We start from the raw sequence: 18693 nt of genomic DNA, 5'->3' as shown, positions 1-18693 counted from the left end.
AATATATAAAAACCATTTCTGTCAATATTAGGCATGTAAAAGTTAAAATTGTTTCTGTGTTTAACTCAGTGGTACATTTATGTACCATATGATTTAAGGTAATGCCTAGAACTCTAGAGTTAGAGATCATTCAAATAGTACTTTGGAAGTCCAAGGTGAAACTTAAAAAGACTATCATAGTGGGAAAAGCCATAATACAATGCACTTAAAAAGTCTCTCATCTAAATCTATAAATTTCCTCTGTGTACTAAGATGTGGCACTTCTCTTCTACAAATAGAAGAAAAATGGATTTTGTCTCCTCTACTCTAACTTTCCTAAAGTCTGGTCATTAGAAAGACTATAGAACCTCTCCCCCTGCCTAGTGGTTTATTATCTTCACAATCCTGAGAACCCTAAGCTTGACTGAAGTAACTGCTGCTTAGTCTATGATGTTTGTACTTTCCCCCCCCAAATCAGAGAAGCTGCCATTATTGTATCAGGCAGAGCTATTAGGAAATCCCAGCTGACCCCACCTGTTTCTGTTTGTGTTAGACCCACCTAGGATCATAAACAACTGGAGGTACCTGAATCTATCCTCTGTATCTTGCGTTATATTTCAAGCCTATTTTTAAAGTACATGTTGGAGGCAAATAAGATTGATCAAATTCTAAGTTAAATAAAGAAAAAAATGCAATTCGATTGTTGGGAATGGGGAATGGAGGAGAAGGGTGTTAAGTCTTCAACACTGATTTTTTTAAAACCAAAGAATGTATCAATGATACCTTGGTAAACTTATTCTGTGAAGTTATTAGCTCTGATAAACTAAAGTGAAACATGGGATATTTAAAAAGTTTCATGATCAGGCTTGAGGGAGTACTAAAGTTCTGAGACCAAGCAGCTCTTATTAAAAGAGCGTTTACTTCTTCACCAAGGAGATTCAGTTCTCTGCTTTGATTCCACCCATTCACTAAATAAATAATAGCCTACAATTAGTATATAATTTAGAAATTTAACTATCTTCAAGAGATGGTTATTAACTTTTGATAACACAAGCTATTAAAAAGGAGTACAACACTAACACCAACTGGTTAGAAAATTATTCTCATGAAATGTTTCTACTAACATTTCTAACTAAGAGGCTCAATACTACAATTGCAGTCTGCATGATATATCTAGGTCCAGAATGATGTCCTGAAGTCTGAGTAGTTTCTTTTTTTTTTTTCCCCCTCCTTGTTTTTTTTTTTAGTTTCTTGTTTTTAATGACCAATTTCTTTGTCCTGCACTAGGTGCTCCACTGATACTTAATAAATAAAACTGTTGAAATTAATGAAATCATGGCATTGGGACTAAGAAGACGAAGGCTGCCAAAGCAGAGAGAGCACCCAATAGAAAAAGAAAATTATTTGAGCAGGCAAAGGCCCTGAAATCACCAATACTTACTCAGAAATATTTTGGCTAAGTTTCCAGAGGGACCCATCCCAGAAGACCTGTAGGTGTTCCTTGAACAATAGTAAATGTGCTAAATCTGCTATACCAAACAGATCTACCTGAAATCACAAAAAGCACCATCAGCTAAAACAATTCTCTGCTTCTATCATGGCAATTTATTTAATTATTTATTTTTATTTATTTTTAGAGAGAAGAAGAGAGGAAGGAAGGCTGGGAGAGGGAGAGGGAGAGGGAGGGAGGGAGGGAGGGAGGGAGAGAGAGAGAGAGAGAGAGAGAGAGAGAGAGAGAGAGAGAGAGAGAGAGAGACAGACATCATTCGGTTGTCTCCCACACTCACCCCGATAGGGGATCAAACTTGCAACCTAAGTATATGCCCTGATTGGGAATCGAACCCGCCACCTTTTGGTGTACGGGACAATGCTCCAGCCAACTGAGCCACACTGGCCAGGATTCATGGAAATTTATTTATATAGGAAGTTGAAAGATACTAGAATGATTAAATTTATTTTATGACATATATTTTGGTAGACTGTTCCGTACACTTACAGTAAAGGGAGAAGCTCCCCCAAAGAAGTGATCAATGGAGCCAACTCTAGGAACTATCTTTAAGAACAAAAGGCAGCCGAAACCGGTTTGGCTCAGTGGATAGAGCATCGGCCTGCGGACTGAAAGGTCCCAGGTTCGATTCCGGTCAAGGGCATGTACCTGGGTTGTGGGCATATCCCCAGTAGGAGATATGCAGGAGGCAGCTGATCGATGTTTCTCTCTCATCGATGTTTCTGACTCTCTATCTCTCTCCCTTCCTCTCTGTAAAAAATCAATAAAATAAAAAAATAAAAAAAAGAACAAAAGGCAATAAAAATATCTGGACTGACAAATTCAAATGTGTAGATCTACTGAATTTGCATGGACTCCAGCTGTGATCTAAATGTGGTCCATATGACTAATTCAGGTTCATGCTACATATTCAATCAGCAAATGCTGTATGTCCAAAACTGAGTCAGAAAGGGTTGTGCATATAATGTATAAAACACTTTACATTTGTCCTAATATTCCCTTTATATTTTTTAATTTAATCCTCACAACAACTCTTATGTATTAAGAATTGATACAGAGCAGATTATCCTTATTTTACAGAGATCACAGAAAATGATTTACTACATAGATAAGTGCTAGAAATAGCCCTGACACTTAGGTTACTTAGTCATGGGTTTGCACGTGCCTGTGTATATTCTTTAATGTTGTGACCAAAAAAATGGTATATTTTGCTTGATTTGATGATATTTGAAAATTAGGTCATCTATTCCAGGAGAGACAATATCAGTAAACACTAGCTTTCACAGCTTATCTAGAAAAGAAAGAGATAAAGAACCCTCTCCATATTTGCTCAGGCTTGTTTTACACTTACCTGGTAGGGAGAAGAACAGTTAGCCAGGATCTTTTGTCCTTCCAGGATCTGTACAGTTCGAAAACCGCTGATGGTAAAAACATCTAGCTGTGCTCTAAGGTCCACACTGTAGGAAAAGTCCACTATGTTCAAAGCTTGATTGTTCTTATCACAATCATAGGGATCGTAGATTCTAAGCCCAGGTTTAAGAGAAAGAGATAATAAAAAATAGGCCATGAATGAAGCTGCATAGCTGGTCTTAAACAAAAAAAAAAAAAAAAAAAAAAAAAAAAAAAGAAAAAGATAAAAAAAGAGGTACTGCAGGTGTGTCTTAGCTATGCCAACAGCTCCCCCCAGTGGTTAGTTTTGAAAATACACCTGTAAGAGCAGTGGCAGTGTCCATCCACCCAAAAGGGCAAGTGGGGAATGTCAAGATTCTAGTTTAGTGACACAAGTATTAGTGCATATCTAAACCATAGTGCATGGTCACCACAGAACACTTATCAAGTTTCCATAAGTACGGAAAGTAGAGTGCAGGCCTCTGCCTTACACTGCACATATTAACACATAGAACAGCAATGATTTATACACTGATGAGAATTAGGATGGAGAAAATTAAGCTTTTATAGGTGACATTACCTTTCTGTTTATTACTATAGATTAGATTTTCCAAGTTTCCATTTTAATTCAGATTCCTTTCTCCCAGATTTTAACGGAAAATATAGGACTTCATTTTTTTTTTGTAAAGTGCTACTTATATTGTAACTTATCCTGTTTTCTATTAAACTAACACCAAATTCAACCTTACTCTTATTTCAACCCTTATTTCCTAAAACAAAAAACAAACGAAAAAACAATTTTGTAACATTAATTCACCATTAATTAATTTTATTTCCTTGGGTTTACCTATTCCATGCAATAAAGCTACTATTCAAAGAGATGTAGGAACTATTTATGTGAGAGAAAAGAATGGATTATTTTTGTGTTTCTTTGTCTCTCTGCTTTTCTCAGTTCCCTCAAATCCTGATTGACATTGGTGGCAGGTCCTCTATTCCTAAATACAGGCTTTGATTAAACCACTCATGTATTTCTACAGCACAGAACGATCTATTTTACCTATATGTCCCATTTTATATGATGCAACCGTTTTGGCCATCACAAAATTGTAATTTCTAGATATTTTAAAACTTGGGAGAGATAGGAAAAATGTTTCTTAGGTTAATAAAAAGAAGCAGGAAGATCTCCTCACTCTCTAATTGGCCACTATTACCTTGGACAAGGCATTTCACTATTTTGGGTCTCATTTCATCACAAAAATATATATAAGCACTGCATTAAATGATTTCAAAAGGTTCTTTAAATCCTTTTGAATGTATATGAAATTTCCTACCGAATTTGACAAGTCATGACAAAAAGAAGGGATATCTAAATACATAGTGCACAAATGCCCAATCCTTAAAGGGCTTAGAATATTCCTTCGCTTAAAATTTTGGTAGACCTGAGAATTCTAGCATTATCCTCTAAACTTCCAGTGTTGTGAAAATAAAAACTATACCTGGGATTTTCCCATTGGGAACACATGGGGGAGGGGGAGTCTGGTGGTCACATGGCTGGGGGAATATAAGTTGTATTTAATTGGATGGGGTGGGGGCAGTTATGGTAGAATAGTGATATAAAACATCTTAAAATCTTTGGAATAGACTGGCATAAAGAATTACCTTATCCAAAATACTTTTGGTGCCCTGGATGAGAAATCCTGCTGTATTATGCCTGGAGAAGACTTTAGGATTCTGCTATTTCAGAAAAGAAGGTAGGATGCTCCAGTTCTTTTGGTTATAATTGCAAAAATACACTGGGGGTTCCTTAAATTTCCATACCAACTATAATTTAGAGTTGAATTGAGTCTTCTCTTACAGATTAAGTAATCAGGAGAAATGTAAAGAATGACTGCTGCTTTTCGTGTACATCAGTGGCCTCAGAGAAAGCTAACTGCTTACCCAAGGTTGGGGTAGACACAGGGTTGGGGCAGACAAAACATCTTTAAACCAAACTGCTTTATTCAAATACCATGAGACTGGTAAACACTACAAAGGTATGCTGGTCCTCTAGTCCTTCTCATAAAACAAAAACTGTGGACTATGCCTTCCTTGTTCATGCCTTAATGTGTTCTTTCTTTATTTTTTAATTAAATATAATGGAGTGACAATGGTTTGCAAAACCATATAGGTTTCAAGTGTACAACTCAATAAAACATCATCTGCACACTGCATCGTGCTCCCATTGCCCCAAGCCAAGTCTCTTTTCATCCTCATTCTCCCTTTGCCTACCTCCATCTACCCCTGCTCCCCTTTCCCTCTATCACCACACTGTTGTGTCTATGTTATATATATGTGGGTTTTTTTCTTTTCTTAATCCCCTCACCTTTTTCACCCAGCCTCCCAATCCCCCTCCCCTTTGACAGCTGTCAGTCTGTACTCTGTATCTGTGAGTCTATTTCTATTTTTTGTTTAGTTTGTTCATTAGATTCCACATGTAAGTGAGATCACATGGTATCTGCCTTTCTTTGGTTGGCTTATTTCACTTAGCACAATGCTCTCCAGGTCCATTCATGCTTCACAAGAGGTAAGATTTCCTTCATTTTTATAGCCAAGTAGTATTCTACTGTACATGCCTTAATGTGTTGTATATTTTCTCAGTTCTTAGTATTTGGGCTTTATTTCTTATTTCCTGCTCTCCACTTACCCCTTGAACCTGATGACTAATAAGCTGGGTTTAATTTGAACACTAAGCTCCTTTTTCTTGGCATAGTTTGCATCTGTATTCTGGTTTTTACCTATTCCTCTTGGCAATTACCTTAATTTGGCCTGACTTAAGCTTTGGTTTTGCTAGCATCCTCACTAGATTTGTACTGGCCCCACTCAAAGAAAGACTGGACAATCTACTTTACATTCCCCAAAATGTTCATATTTTATTTTCTTTTTGGCAGAAATCATCATAATACTCAGAGTGGTTACTTATTTTTTTCTGAATTAATGCATTTCCAAAATGTTATTTTTTTCCTTTGAATTCTTTTAAACTATTGACTGTTTAAATGGTTATTGACTTTTAGATAGCAAATATTTTCTTAACATACTGTGTTTGTCACTGTGGCATTTATTGAAAGGCAAAAGAAAATGGCAACCATCTATGTTTGAGAGAAGCATAAAAGAATGAAAAGGACCAACCTGTTTCTAAAAAGCAGAGTACTTGGACTCAAGTCACCATGGACTATTTCTGCTTTGTGTAGTTTCTCCACTATTGTCAAAAGGTTATAAACAATCAACACTGTTATTTCATGGGTAATCAATTCGCTGTGTTGAAAAAGATCCTGGAGATAGAAGGACAACAAAATTCACTGTCTCTTAAGTTAGGGAGACTGCACTTATACTCAATGCCTTGCTGGCTGCTGCTTTGTCCCCTTCCTTGTTGTTCTCTACTAGAATTGGGGGCTCTTTTGTAGGTTGGGCCTCTGTCCCAGTTTTAACACTACTCTCCTGTAAGATTGTTTGTGAGGATTTACTGAAATAATGGACTAAGAGCATTAAGGACAAACCTGGCCCATAAACGGTGTTCTATACATGGTAGTTTTAAAATACCCTTATTCCAACCATTTAGGGAAATCATGCTACCGTCAAAATATGCAGCAAAACCGTCTTAAGAACATTACAGAGAATAAAATGTTACATTGTGGTTGGGTTCTAAACATAATCCAGTGGGGGTCATAGTAAAAAGCTCTGTAACTCTTCTAGGATCTGTAAGCAAAGATCCACACTTTTGTGAGCATTTACTGTAGGAGCTAGACCAGGTTCACACAGTAAATAGTGGCAAAAGTGTCTCTTGTGCTTCTGCAGGAGGAGAAGAGAAGAAACCATGTGAAATAGCCCAGAGTGCTCTGTTCTTAACAGGGCCCGCCTCATGGGAAACCAGTTACCCAGAGCCTACCAGACCCGGGAGGGGAACTCCCACCCACTCTAGCTAGCCTGTTCCACACCAGGAGGTGGGGTAGGGGAGGACAGAACACAGAGACATAGGCTCCTAAAAATATAAATTACAGGACTATACAATGCCCCCCCTTGCTCCCCTCACACCTTATCACCACATTACTAAAGGTCTTTTTATAGCAGTTCCTTTTACCTAGTACATCGTATTAGCTGGCTATCAAGAAAAAATTACAAGGAATACTAAAAGGCAAAACCAAAATTTGGAGAGACAGACCAAGTGTCAAAACCAGAGATGACAGGAAAATTGGAATTAACCAACCAGGAATTTAAAACAAGAGGGACCATGAGCTGCAGATGATCATAGACGACAGGGTCATTATCTACTTTTGTATATGTCTGAACATTGATATAAGTTAAAAGAGGTTCTCGGTCAAAATAACTTGGGAAAAGAAAATGATCAATGCTTTTCATTTATAATGAGTTGGTATACTTCTAGATGATTAACAAGAATTTTGTACTAAATTCTTTTGCTAAATGGAACACAAATCTCTCTAAGTGAGGAATTGAAATTGTTTTTATATTATTGCAAACCTGAAGGGTGAAGCAGTTTGTATACTGGTGCCAAGCGATACAGCCGTCTTGGTACTGATAATAGCTGCACAAATAATCACACTCCTCATCTGAACGTTCCTTTAACTTGAGGTTGATATAAAAGTCCCATGGGACAGTTTGAGAAGATACCTGGTAAGAATGATATTTTAAAAATAAGAGCAATTAGAATCTATGATTATCGTCGGCAGATTAAACACATTCCCTCCAGCCCTTCTAATACCCCAACAAAAAATAATAGTAGAGGGATATTTTGAAAGGCATAAATCTATAACAAAAGAGCTGAGAGCAATCAAATCTATGCCATGAGACCATCTGCCTCTCCTTTCTTCTTTCTAAAAATCAATAAAAACATATTTATAAAAAATTTCTAAGGATAAAGTGTTTTTGTTTTTTAAAAAAATATATTTTATTGATTTTTTACAGAGAGGAAGGGAGAGGGATAGAGAGTTAGAAACATCGATGAGAGAGAAACATCGATCAGCTGCCTCCTGCACACTCCCCACTGGGTGCCCGCAAACCAAGGTACATGCCCCTGACCGGAATCGAACCTGGGACCCTTGAGTCCACAGGCCAACGCTCTATCCACTGAGCCAAACCGGTCAGGGCAGGATAAAGTGTTTTTTTGTGTTTTGTTTTTTTTAAAATATATTTTATTGATTTTTTACAGAGAGGAAGGGAGAGAGAGATAGAGTTAGAAACATCGATGAGAGAGAAACATCGATCAGCTGCCTCCTGCACATCTCCCACTAGGGACGTGCCCGCAACCCAGGTACATGCCCTTGACCGGAATCGAACCTGGGACCTTTTAGTCCGCAGGCCGACGCTCTATCCACTGAGCCAAACCGGTTTCGGCGGATAAAGTGTTTTAAACCAAGAAATCTAATATCCAAACTACCAATCAAGTAAAGATATGGAATAAAATTTTCAGAATACAAGATTTCAAAAAACTTACATCCCACACATCCCTTCGCAGGAAGCTACTAAAGCATGAGGTCTTAAACCAAGAAAGAAGAAAAAAATGGAATCCAACTAAGTGGGCATCCAATCTAAGAATGAGGTAATGTGAATCCCTGGGATGGTGGTGAATGAAAATTTCAAAATAATATTGTGTGTGTGAAGTCTAGAATGTAACTTGTCAATACTGGAGCAGGGCAAAAAATTTCAGATTTTCTCAAAAAGATAAAATTACAGAATACTGAGCATGTTTGGACATATTAAGAGAGTTACACAATAGCTTCTTATTTTTGATATCTGATCCTGGAATATAATGGTGAGTGATTTCTTGAAGCATCAGTGATTTTCCTATAAGAATCTTATAGGAAAAGAATTTGATGGTACCATGGGGATACAGTTATTGCTTCAACTCACTTTATTTACAAGGTAACTGTAATGACAAGGATTCAGTCCTACCTTTATTATGGTCAACTCTGCAGAGTTTCTTGGTGTCACCCAGAATAATTTGTAATCTTCACATATTAGGTATTCTTGTTTAATGCAATAATCCTCATTACCTGTTGAGAAGGTTTTGATTTCAATTAAAAACCACTGGAATATATATAGGGCCCCTAGCTTTTACTTCCTGGTTTAAGGGCTAATAGCACCTTATAATTAGCCATTTAGTAGCAGCTAGAATACTTCAAAATCATTTGTTAGCCAGGCTGGTGTGGCTCAGTGGTTGAGCATTGAGCCAGGAACTAGGAGGTCACAGTTTGATTCTCAGTCAGGGTACATGCTAAGTTTGCAGGCTCGATCCCCAATAGGGGGCATGCAGGAGGTAGCTGAAAGATGATTATATCTCATCACTGATGTTTCTATCTCTCCCTCTCCTTTCCTCTCTCTGCAATAAAAACATATTTTTAAAAAATCATTTATTAAATACTGAAAGGAAGACAGAACTCCTATTGTTAGTAGGACAAGAACTTATCAATAATTCTGTTTCTTGTAATCTAGAAATATTTATTGCTCAAAAGCATAAAGCTCAAGTACAAAAATAATCACTTATTTGTACACTGTCATACACAAAAGGACATGCACTCAACGGTACTTACCCAGTTCAATTTCCTTCTCTATTTCCAACTTAGGCATTGGTCTATCTTCTACAAAAAACTCTGCAGAAGCACTCAGCTCTGGTTGGGATTTCAGTAGTAGTCTGCGATACTGTGCACACCAGGGTGACTGAATGGGGTTTTCTGGGGGAGGAGAAGTTGTAAAAAAAAAACACACCCAAAAAACCTACAATGAGTATTATAACAGAGGGGAAAAACAAGATTGCATGATCAATACTGCTAACCTAAAAAAACTCATCTATCTCAAGTCTTTATGATATTACTAGAGGCCCAGTGCACGAAATTCATGCACGGGGGTTGGGGGGTGGGGGGAAGGGCCACACGGGAGAGGTCCCTCAGCCTGGCCTGTGCCCTCTCACAGTCTGGGAGCCCTCAGGGGATGTCCGACTAATGCAGGAGTGGGCAAACTTTTTGACTCGAGGGCCACAATGGGTTCTTAAACTGGACCGGAGGGCCGGAACAAAAGCATGGATGGAGTGTTTGTGTGAACTAATATAAATTCAAAGTAAACATCATTACATAAAAGGGTACGGTCTTTTTTTTTTTTTTTTTTTTTTAGTTTTATTCATTTCAAACGGGCCGGATCCGGCCCGCGGGCAGTAGTTTGCCCACGGCTGGACTAATGGCTTAGGCCTGCTCGGACATCCTTAGTGCTGCCATGGAGGTGGGAGAGGCTCTCGCCACCACCACTGTGCTTGCCAGCCGTAAGCCTGGCTCAGGGCTTCTGGCTGAACGGTGCTCCCCCGGTGGGAGCGCACTGACCACCAGGGGGCAGCTCTTGCATTGAGCATCTGCCCTCTGGTGGTCAGTGTGCGTCATAGTGACTGGTCGTTCCACTCTTCTGTCAATTTGCATATTAGCCTTTTATTATATAGGAGGATGTTCTGTTAGTACTAATATATTCTAGAAATTTCACAATTTATGGAAACTTTTCTAGAAAAGAAAAACAGTTCAGTTTGCTGAGATAAATACGTGTGCACTACACATGGATGTAGATGTTTGCTTACAAGTCAGTGGTATATGTGTACTTACCTATAGCCTCATTAGTAAGCTCCAGTTTCTCAGGAATATGAAGACATTTGATGGAGGAGGTGCTTATAACCGAGGCAGAAGATCCAGACAAGCCAGAGGAATGTGTGGCCTCACCGCTGTCTTCAATAATTGGGCTGAAAGAATTACAAATCAGTCAAACCTCATAGGGAAAATTCATGTCAATTTTATCTGTTATATAACATTTTGATATTTAATAGTCTTATTTTCAAAGGCCATTATTTTCCTGAAACAAAAGTAGATTCATAATCAGAATCTAGGTAGCTTTATCTACCCTGGTTAACAGGCAATACCTAGCATTAAATTTCTAAATTATGCTTTATTTACCTAATCTATAGTAAATGCCTATTCTATATCTATCCTAAACGATTGAGAAAACTGAAACAGACACTAACTTTCTTCCTGTTGATCGCTTCTCTGGATTTTTTTACTCTGCAAAAAGAAAGGGTCAAAAAAGAAAAAGGGACACCAACATCACTCAAGGTGAAAACATGCTAACAAATCTGATAAAAAGTTTGTTGGAGAAAAAGTCTGAAAATGCAGTTTAAAAACAAAAATTGGCAAACTTTAGACTATTCCTGAAGCTGAAATAAGTTTGCTAAAATTAGCCAACTTTTAAATACGGATAGATCATAAGGCTTAGTCTCTGGCTCTCTATGCCATTCCCTCATAATTATTCTTTGTTCATTTCCACCTCTCTATCAAAATATACTTTTTAAAAATATATCTTTAGTTGCCTAACCGAAGTTAGTATCAAGTTATTCTACTATTGTTTTAAACTTAATGTTAAAGGAAAAATAAATGCTTCTTCTCTTCCAATCAGGTATACACCATGTTCCTCCTGGGCCTCTTAGTCTCCTAACCATAAAAATGTACTTTTCTGACCCTCATGTTTAAAGCAATTACTAAATTCCTTTGACACTTTATCTGGGGGAGTCCTATTGTCATGCAAAGCACTTAGCACAGTACCTGACAGGTAGTAAGAGATGATAATTAATTGCTACAACTGATTAGCACACACAATAAGGGTGCACTTAAACAACCTAGTTTGTGCAACCTGTAATCATCAATCACCTCAGCTTCTTGATGCTGAGAGGTGAACTGTAGATAGTGGCACAAGTAGTCTGTTGGTCCTCAGAGGTCTTCACATCTAGATCCTCTTCCTGCAACAGTCTCTCAGGATCAGAAGGGATATCCTTCAAGGATATTATCTCATGAAAAGGAGTGGATACAAAACGAGCTGCTCTAGCAAAGTCACAGGAGTCTTCTGGGTTAGGACAAATAGTTACGTTCCTGAAACCTGTGATAATAGCATCCTCACTCAAAGGCTCAATTCCTGTAAATTCATCCTGAAATAAAAACCAAGTAAAGTTCAGCTGAAATATTTCAATAAGCATATGGATGCCCTATCTTTTTTACTTAGAGAGACATACTGTTGCTATGTGATTTTCAACACAGGGTACAAAGTAGTGTATCAGAATCTCTAAGAAAAGACAATTTAAAAAGCACTTCATAACATTTGAAGAAAAAAGTTTTGTATCATGAAAACAGCAAACTACATTTCATCAAAAATACACTATAAGGAATCTCCATACAACACATAAAGGAAAACTACTGGGCAATGGTTTTTTTCCCAACCAATTTCACCTAAGAACTAAAGGACTAAAACTATTTTTTTTTTGGCCTAGAGAATGTTCTGATAATTTGCTATACTACTAGTTTTTAAGTAGTCTTCCATGCCAAATAGTTAATTTTTATTAAAAGTAATTCACAACCATGGTAGAAAAATATGGAAAATAAAATATAAAGTATAAAGAGAAACATTTAAAATATACCTCTGTCTTTAAAAGTAATACATATATATGGTTTTAAAAAGTCAACTAATTTGCCCTGGCCAGTGTGGCTCAGTTGGTCGAGTGTTGTCTGGGGCACCAAAAGGTTGCTGGTTCGATTCCCAGTCAGGGCACATGCCCAGGTTGCAGGTTCAGTCCCCAATTGGGGTGCATATGGGAAGCAACTGATTGATGTTTCTCTCTCACATCCATGCTTCTCTCTCATTCTTTCTCTCACTTCCTCTCTAAAAATATATAAAACATGCCCTAGCTGGCTTTGCTCAGTGGATAGACCGTTGGCCTGCGGACTGGAGAGTCCTGGGTTCAATTCCAGTCAAGGGCACATGCTTGAGTTGCAGGCTTGATCCCCAGTAAGGGGACGTGCAGGAGGCAGCCAATCAATGATTCTCTCTCATCACTGATGTTTCTATCTCTCTCTCCCTCTCCCTTCCTCTCTGAAATCAATAAAAATATATTTTAAAAAAAGATAAGGAAATCTCACCTTTAAAAAAATAAAAATATATAAAACATATTAAAAAATAAAGTCAAATAGTTCAAAAGGATTTAAAAGGATATATAGTGAAAAATTCTCTCTCCTGCACTTGAACCCTATCTTCCCCATCACTTCAATTATCACTCCCCAGAAACAATCATTGTTGTCATATACATTATCTGATGGGATACATGAACAAGCATATCCTATGCATTTAAAAAGTGTATTTTATTTTTATTTATTGATTTCAGAGAAATCAATTTATTATTCCATTTATTTATCATTTATGCATTCATTGGTTGTTTCTTATATGTGCCGACCAGAGATCCACAACCTTGGCATATTGGGACGATGCTCTAATCAACTAAGTTACCTGGCCAGGGCAAAAAGAAAAAAAAAGGTATTTTAAAACAAGTGAAATATATGCTAGTACAGGTGACCCTTGAACAACATGGGGGTTAAGGGAAGAGACCCTCTCCCCCTGCACAGCAGAAAACCCTTGGATAACTTTGAGTCTCCCAAAACTTAGAAGTCATCCTTTGGTGTCATGGGGAATTGGCTTCAGGTGACCCCCTTCCCCCGCCAGATGCTAAAGTCCCTTATGTAAAACTAGAGGCCTGGTTCACAAAAATTTGTGCACTCGTCAGGGGGGGGGAGGTTGGGGGAGGAAGTCCCTCAGCCTGGCCTGTGCCCTCTCGCAGTCTGGGACCCCTCAGGGGATGACCACCTGCTGGCTTAGGCCCGCTCCCTGGGGTATTGGGCCTAAGATGGCAATCAGACATCCCTCTGGCAGCCTGGCAGCCCTTGGGGGATGTCCATTTGCCAGCGGGGAGCAGACCTAAGTTGCAGTCGGACATCCTTAGTGCTGCTGAGGAGGCAGGAGAGGCTCCCACCACCACCACTGTACTGGCAGCCATCAGCCTGGCTTGTGGCTGAGCAGAGCTCCCCCATGTGGGAGCGCCTTGACCACCAGAGGGCAGCTTCTGCATTGAGCGCGTGCCCCCTGGTGGTCAGTGTGTGTCATAGTGACCAGTCATTCCCAGCCTTTCTGCTGTTAGGGTCAGTTTGCATATTACCCTTTTACTATATAGGATAGAGGCCTGGTGCACGGGTGGGGGCTGGCTGGTTTGCCCTGAAGGGTGTCCTGGATCAGGGTGGGGGTCCCGCTTGGGTGCTTGGCCAGCCTGGGTGAGAGGCTGATGGCTGTTTGCAGCTGGTCACACCCCCTTAAGGGTGGGGGTCCCCACTGGGGTGCCTGGCCAGTCTGGGTGAGGGGCTGAGGTCTGTTTTCAGGCTGGCCAGCGACTGAAGCTCCCAGCCTCTCCTTTTTTTCTTTTTTTTTTATTCTGGGATTTATTTACCTTCTATAATTGAAACTTTGTTGCTGTCACTAGAGCTGAGAGCTGGCTCCTGCTCGGTGCAGCTCTGAGGCCACGGCCTGCTGAAAGCAGGTATCTGGGGTTTGTTTAGCTTCTATAATTGAAACTTTGTTGCTGTCACTGGAGCTAAGAGCCAGCTCCATGGCCACGGCCGGCTGAAAGCAGGTATCTGGGGTTTGTTTAGCTTCTATAATTGAAACTTTGTTACTTTCGGAGCTCAGAGCCGGGCCACGGCAGGCGGGGAACCTTGGCTTCCCCCATCACTGGAGCAAGCAAGCCTCCTGCTCGCTTCAGCTGCGTGGCTGCTAGCCGCCATCTTTGTTGGCGGTTAATTTGCCTATCTCGCTGATTAGCCAATGGGAAGCGTAGCGAAGGTACGGTCAATTACCCTCTTTGTCTTTTATTAGATATGATGGCATAGAATAATGCATATATTTGGCCTCCCCCATTCATAGATTCCCAACCACAGATGAAAAATACTGTTTGGTTGGTTAATCTGTGAATGTAAAACATGGCCATATGGAGGACCAACTGTATACTCAAAAAAATTCCATGATTCCATGTCTAAGTGGACCTGGACAGTTCAAACCCATGTTAAGATTCAACCGTATATATTATGCTTAAAAAAAATGTTTTTATTGATTTTTTTAGAGTGAGGAAATGAGAGCAAAAGAGAGAGAAACATTGATGTGAGAAAGAAACACCAATCATATGCACCCCAACTGGGTCTGAACCCACAACCTGGTTATGTGCCCTGACCAGGAATCAAACCAGTGACCTTTGGTGCATAAGATAATGCTCAACCAACTAAGCCACAACAGCTAGGGCTGTAGATATTATTCTCATGCATTATATTTTTAGCATATTTTCTGTGCTATTAAAAATCCTTTAAAAACAATGACCACTCTCCCCTTCCACTCTTTTTAGAAATCAGTGGGAAAGTATCCTTGGGTGATGATTTAAAAAAAAAAAACCCACAGCATTGTATATCAGTGTGGTATATATCCTTCTAAAACCTTTACTGGAGTGCAGAAGTATGAGCTCACCTTGCTTGTAATTACCGATTCTGAAGTCATGAAATACCTAAATAATGTTGTGGAACAATTAAGGGTATAAGTGTTCAGTTAAAAACAAGACAAAACACAGTATGATCACACTGTGGGTCTATCAGAAGTCAACCAATTTTTTTAGATTATTCCCTGTTTTTTACTATTATAAAACTATTTTAAACATCCTTATATATTTAAGTCTTTAGGAATATCTTAATATCTTAGGAATAATTCCTAAAAGTAGGATTATCAGGTCAAACAAAAGGTTATGAACACTAAGGGTCTTTATACATACGGTATGCTGCCCTCAGAGAGATGGTACTACTTTACACATTTACCTGGAGTATACAAAAGTGCCTATATCATTTAAGCCTTGTGGATGCTAGATATTAATTTTCTAGGTGATCAATTTGACATATACTTTAAATTTTTGATAACATTTATAAATAGAGGTGAGAGGTACATCTAAAAGAAACAAGAGCCCTAGCCAGTTTGGCTCAGTGGACAGAGCATTGGCCTGCGGACTTCCGTAGTATCAGGACATGATTTTGCAAGTCTCTGTCACAACATAAACTTTGATGCTGATGAGAGAGGACAGGGTAGTGACTTTTTTCTATTAAAAACTAACAAACATGTTTCTTATAGAAGCAATCAAATATAAATAATTGTTTAAAAGGCAAAACTACCCATTTCTGCTACCAAGAGATGACTACTATTAACATTGATATAGCCCTCCTTATGTGTTTGTTCTATTTTTGTTTTGTTTTATAAAAATGAGAGTTTACCCCTGGCACGTGTGGCTCAGTTGGATGAGTATCATCCCATGCACCAAAAGGTCATGTTGATTCCAGATGAGGGCACATGCCCAGGCTCAATCCCTAGTTGGGAGCATGCAGGAGGCAGCCAATCAATGATTCTCTCTTATCATTGATGTTTCTATCTCTCTCTCCTTCTCCCTTCCTCTCTGAAATCAATAAAAACATATTATAAATAAATAAATAAATAAAACCCCAAAACTAGATTAAGATAGACTGCTTTAATAATTCAGCCCATTTCCAAACAGCTGAACCTAGAACTACAACCTCCAAATCCAGCCTATCCATTCATTATGTTCTCTGGTGGTATTCTCAGGAACACCGTATATAATTATTACTATTCTACACTGTTACCTTTTCATAGCGGTCAGTAAACTATCGGAATTATCTGGGAGAGTATTTAAAACAAACAAAAATACATGCTTGTTGTGTTGACTGGCCACCCCAATAAATTAGTTTTAAAAAATACATGCTTGGACTTCATCCCTAGAAATTCTAATTCAGTATAGGTAGAATGGTGCCTGAGCACCTGCAGTCATAAATGGCTCCCTAGTCTCTTCTGTTGCTAGAAAATTGTCTACATCTTGATCTAGGTGAAAACTGCAAAAATATTCACACATGTAAAAACTCATCTAGCTGTACAATTAATGTGTTCAGTCTCCTGGATGTAAAATACACCTCAATAAAGAAATAAATGGGGAAAAACATGTTTAGAAAGTTTCCCCAAGTGATTCATTCCCTAGGATATGGAGAATACACTGCTTTAACTCATTCTAGCTACTCTGTTTTCTGTCAAATTTTCAGATTAAACATATTCCATTTTCTTCCACCTCAAGACAAGTTTCCAGATGCTGGTTTGAAGACAGGGATGAATTTCTTCCTTAAAACTTCAATGAAATGTCAATGATAAAAGTTACTTACTTTGACTTGGATTTTTATAAACTCGTCATGTCACTAATCCATAGTGGTTAAAACAGAACATTACTAAAGTCAAATGGTTGGTCACATAACTCTTCTGTTGCCACAAAAAGCATTTTATATAAAAAGAACAAAGATTCTTTGCTATGTTACTTTAAAAAAAAGTGCTTAAGGCTTTTAACACAATACTTTTCCCCCCCACTTTAAAAAAGTGAGATATAATTCACATACCAAAAAAATCACCCTTTTAAAGTGTACATTTCAGTGGTTTTTAGCATATTCACAAGGTTGTACAATCATCACCACTAACTCCAGAACATTTTCACCCCCCCCCCCCAAAAAAAACCCCATACCCATTAGCAGTCACTCTCTAACTCCTCTAACCTCTTATCCCCATCCCCTGGAAATCTCTAATATAGTTTCTGTTTTGTTTGTTTTTTAATATATTTTATTATTGATTTCAGAGAGGAAGGGAGAGGGAGGAAGGGAGGGAGGGAGGGAGGGAGGGAGGGAGGGAGGGAGGGAGGGAGGGAGACAGAGAGAGAGAGAGAGAGAGAGAGAGAGAGAGAGAGAGAGAGAGAGAGAAACACAGACGATGAGAGAGAATCACTAATGGGTGGCCTCCTACATGCCCTACACTGGGGATCAAGCCAGCAACCATGGCCTCCTGCATGCCCTGACTGGAAATCAAACCGTGCTCTCCTGGTTCATAGGCGGATGTTCAACCACTGAGCCACGCCAGCTGGGCTAATTTCTCTTTTTATGAATTTGCCTATTCTGGACATTTCATATAAATGGAATCATATAATATGTGGTCTTTTGTGTTTAGCTTCATTCACTTAACGAAGTGTTTTCAAGGTTCAACCATATTATAAGATATATCAGTTCCTCTTTCTTTTTTATGCCTGAATAATAATCTACAGTAGGGATATACAACATTTTATTTACCCATGCCTCAGTTGATGGACATTGGGTTTCCACTTTTTGGCTATCATGAATAATGCTATGAATAGTCATGTACAAGTTTTTTTGTGTTAATGTATGTTTTTAATTCTCTTGGATATAAGCCTAGGAGAGAATTTCTGATAATATGGTCACTCTAGGTTTAACATTTTGAGAAACTGTTGTACAAAGTGGCTATACCATTTTACATTTCTACCAGCAATGTATAAATGTTCTAATGTCTCAATATCCTCACCAACACTTGTTTTTTTCTGTCTTTTTTATTATAACCATCCTAGTGCTTATCCTAGTATCTCACTGTGGTTTTGATTCTGACTAATAATGTTGAACATCTTTCCATGTCCTTTTTAAAACTGATTTTTAGAAAAAGAGAGGGAGGTAATAAAACTGGCCAGTGCTTTTTTCAAGTTAGTAATTTTCACTTGAATCCTAAACTTTTTTTGAGAATTGAATGAAACAATCCACTAGTCCACTTATATTAACTTAGGAATACTTCTTACACAAACATCTGGAGACACATCTTCATTTGAATTGATGCTGTCTGAGGTTTTGAGAACTGCAAGGGGTTTTCGTTGGACTAAAGCCCGTGGAGGATCTGTAGGAGGACTATAAAAAGACATATTCCATTTAACAATATTGTTCTATTGACAGAGATAACAGTAAACTCTCAGTTATAAAAATAGAAAACTTTAAAGTGTCAAAACAAAACAAAAATACTCA

General features: G+C 38.5%; 1 protein-coding gene across 5 annotated transcripts in view; it reads right to left on the bottom strand.

The window, feature by feature from the left end:
* BUB1B (BUB1 mitotic checkpoint serine/threonine kinase B) overlaps window positions 1-18693 on the bottom strand; it is a 68470-nt gene that overhangs the window by 557 nt on the left and 49220 nt on the right. For 4 of the 5 annotated variants that reach the window (XM_036297056.1, XM_036297039.1, XM_036297047.1 and 1 more), the window contains 9 exons: window positions 18474-18579; window positions 11599-11873; window positions 10507-10640; window positions 9457-9597; window positions 8819-8919; window positions 7388-7537; window positions 6041-6183; window positions 2838-3009; window positions 1421-1527 (listed from right to left, as the gene is read on the bottom strand). In XM_036297056.1, the coding sequence (XP_036152949.1) occupies window positions 1421-1527; window positions 2838-3009; window positions 6041-6183; window positions 7388-7537; window positions 8819-8919; window positions 9457-9597; window positions 10507-10640; window positions 11599-11873; window positions 18474-18579 (1329 nt within the window). Of the gene's footprint in view, window positions 1-1420; window positions 1528-2837; window positions 3010-6040; window positions 6184-7387; window positions 7538-8818; window positions 8920-9456; window positions 9598-10506; window positions 10641-11598; window positions 11874-18473; window positions 18580-18693 lie in introns of those variants that run through there. The other variant, XM_036297072.1, reaches the window with a different exon arrangement.

Source organism: Myotis myotis, unplaced genomic scaffold (assembly GCF_014108235.1).
Source record: "Myotis myotis isolate mMyoMyo1 unplaced genomic scaffold, mMyoMyo1.p scaffold_m19_p_1, whole genome shotgun sequence".
NCBI classification, from domain to species: Eukaryota; Metazoa; Chordata; class Mammalia; order Chiroptera; family Vespertilionidae; genus Myotis; species Myotis myotis.
Note: the sequence above shows the minus strand (reverse complement) of the source record. Positions and strands in the feature narration are given on the sequence as shown.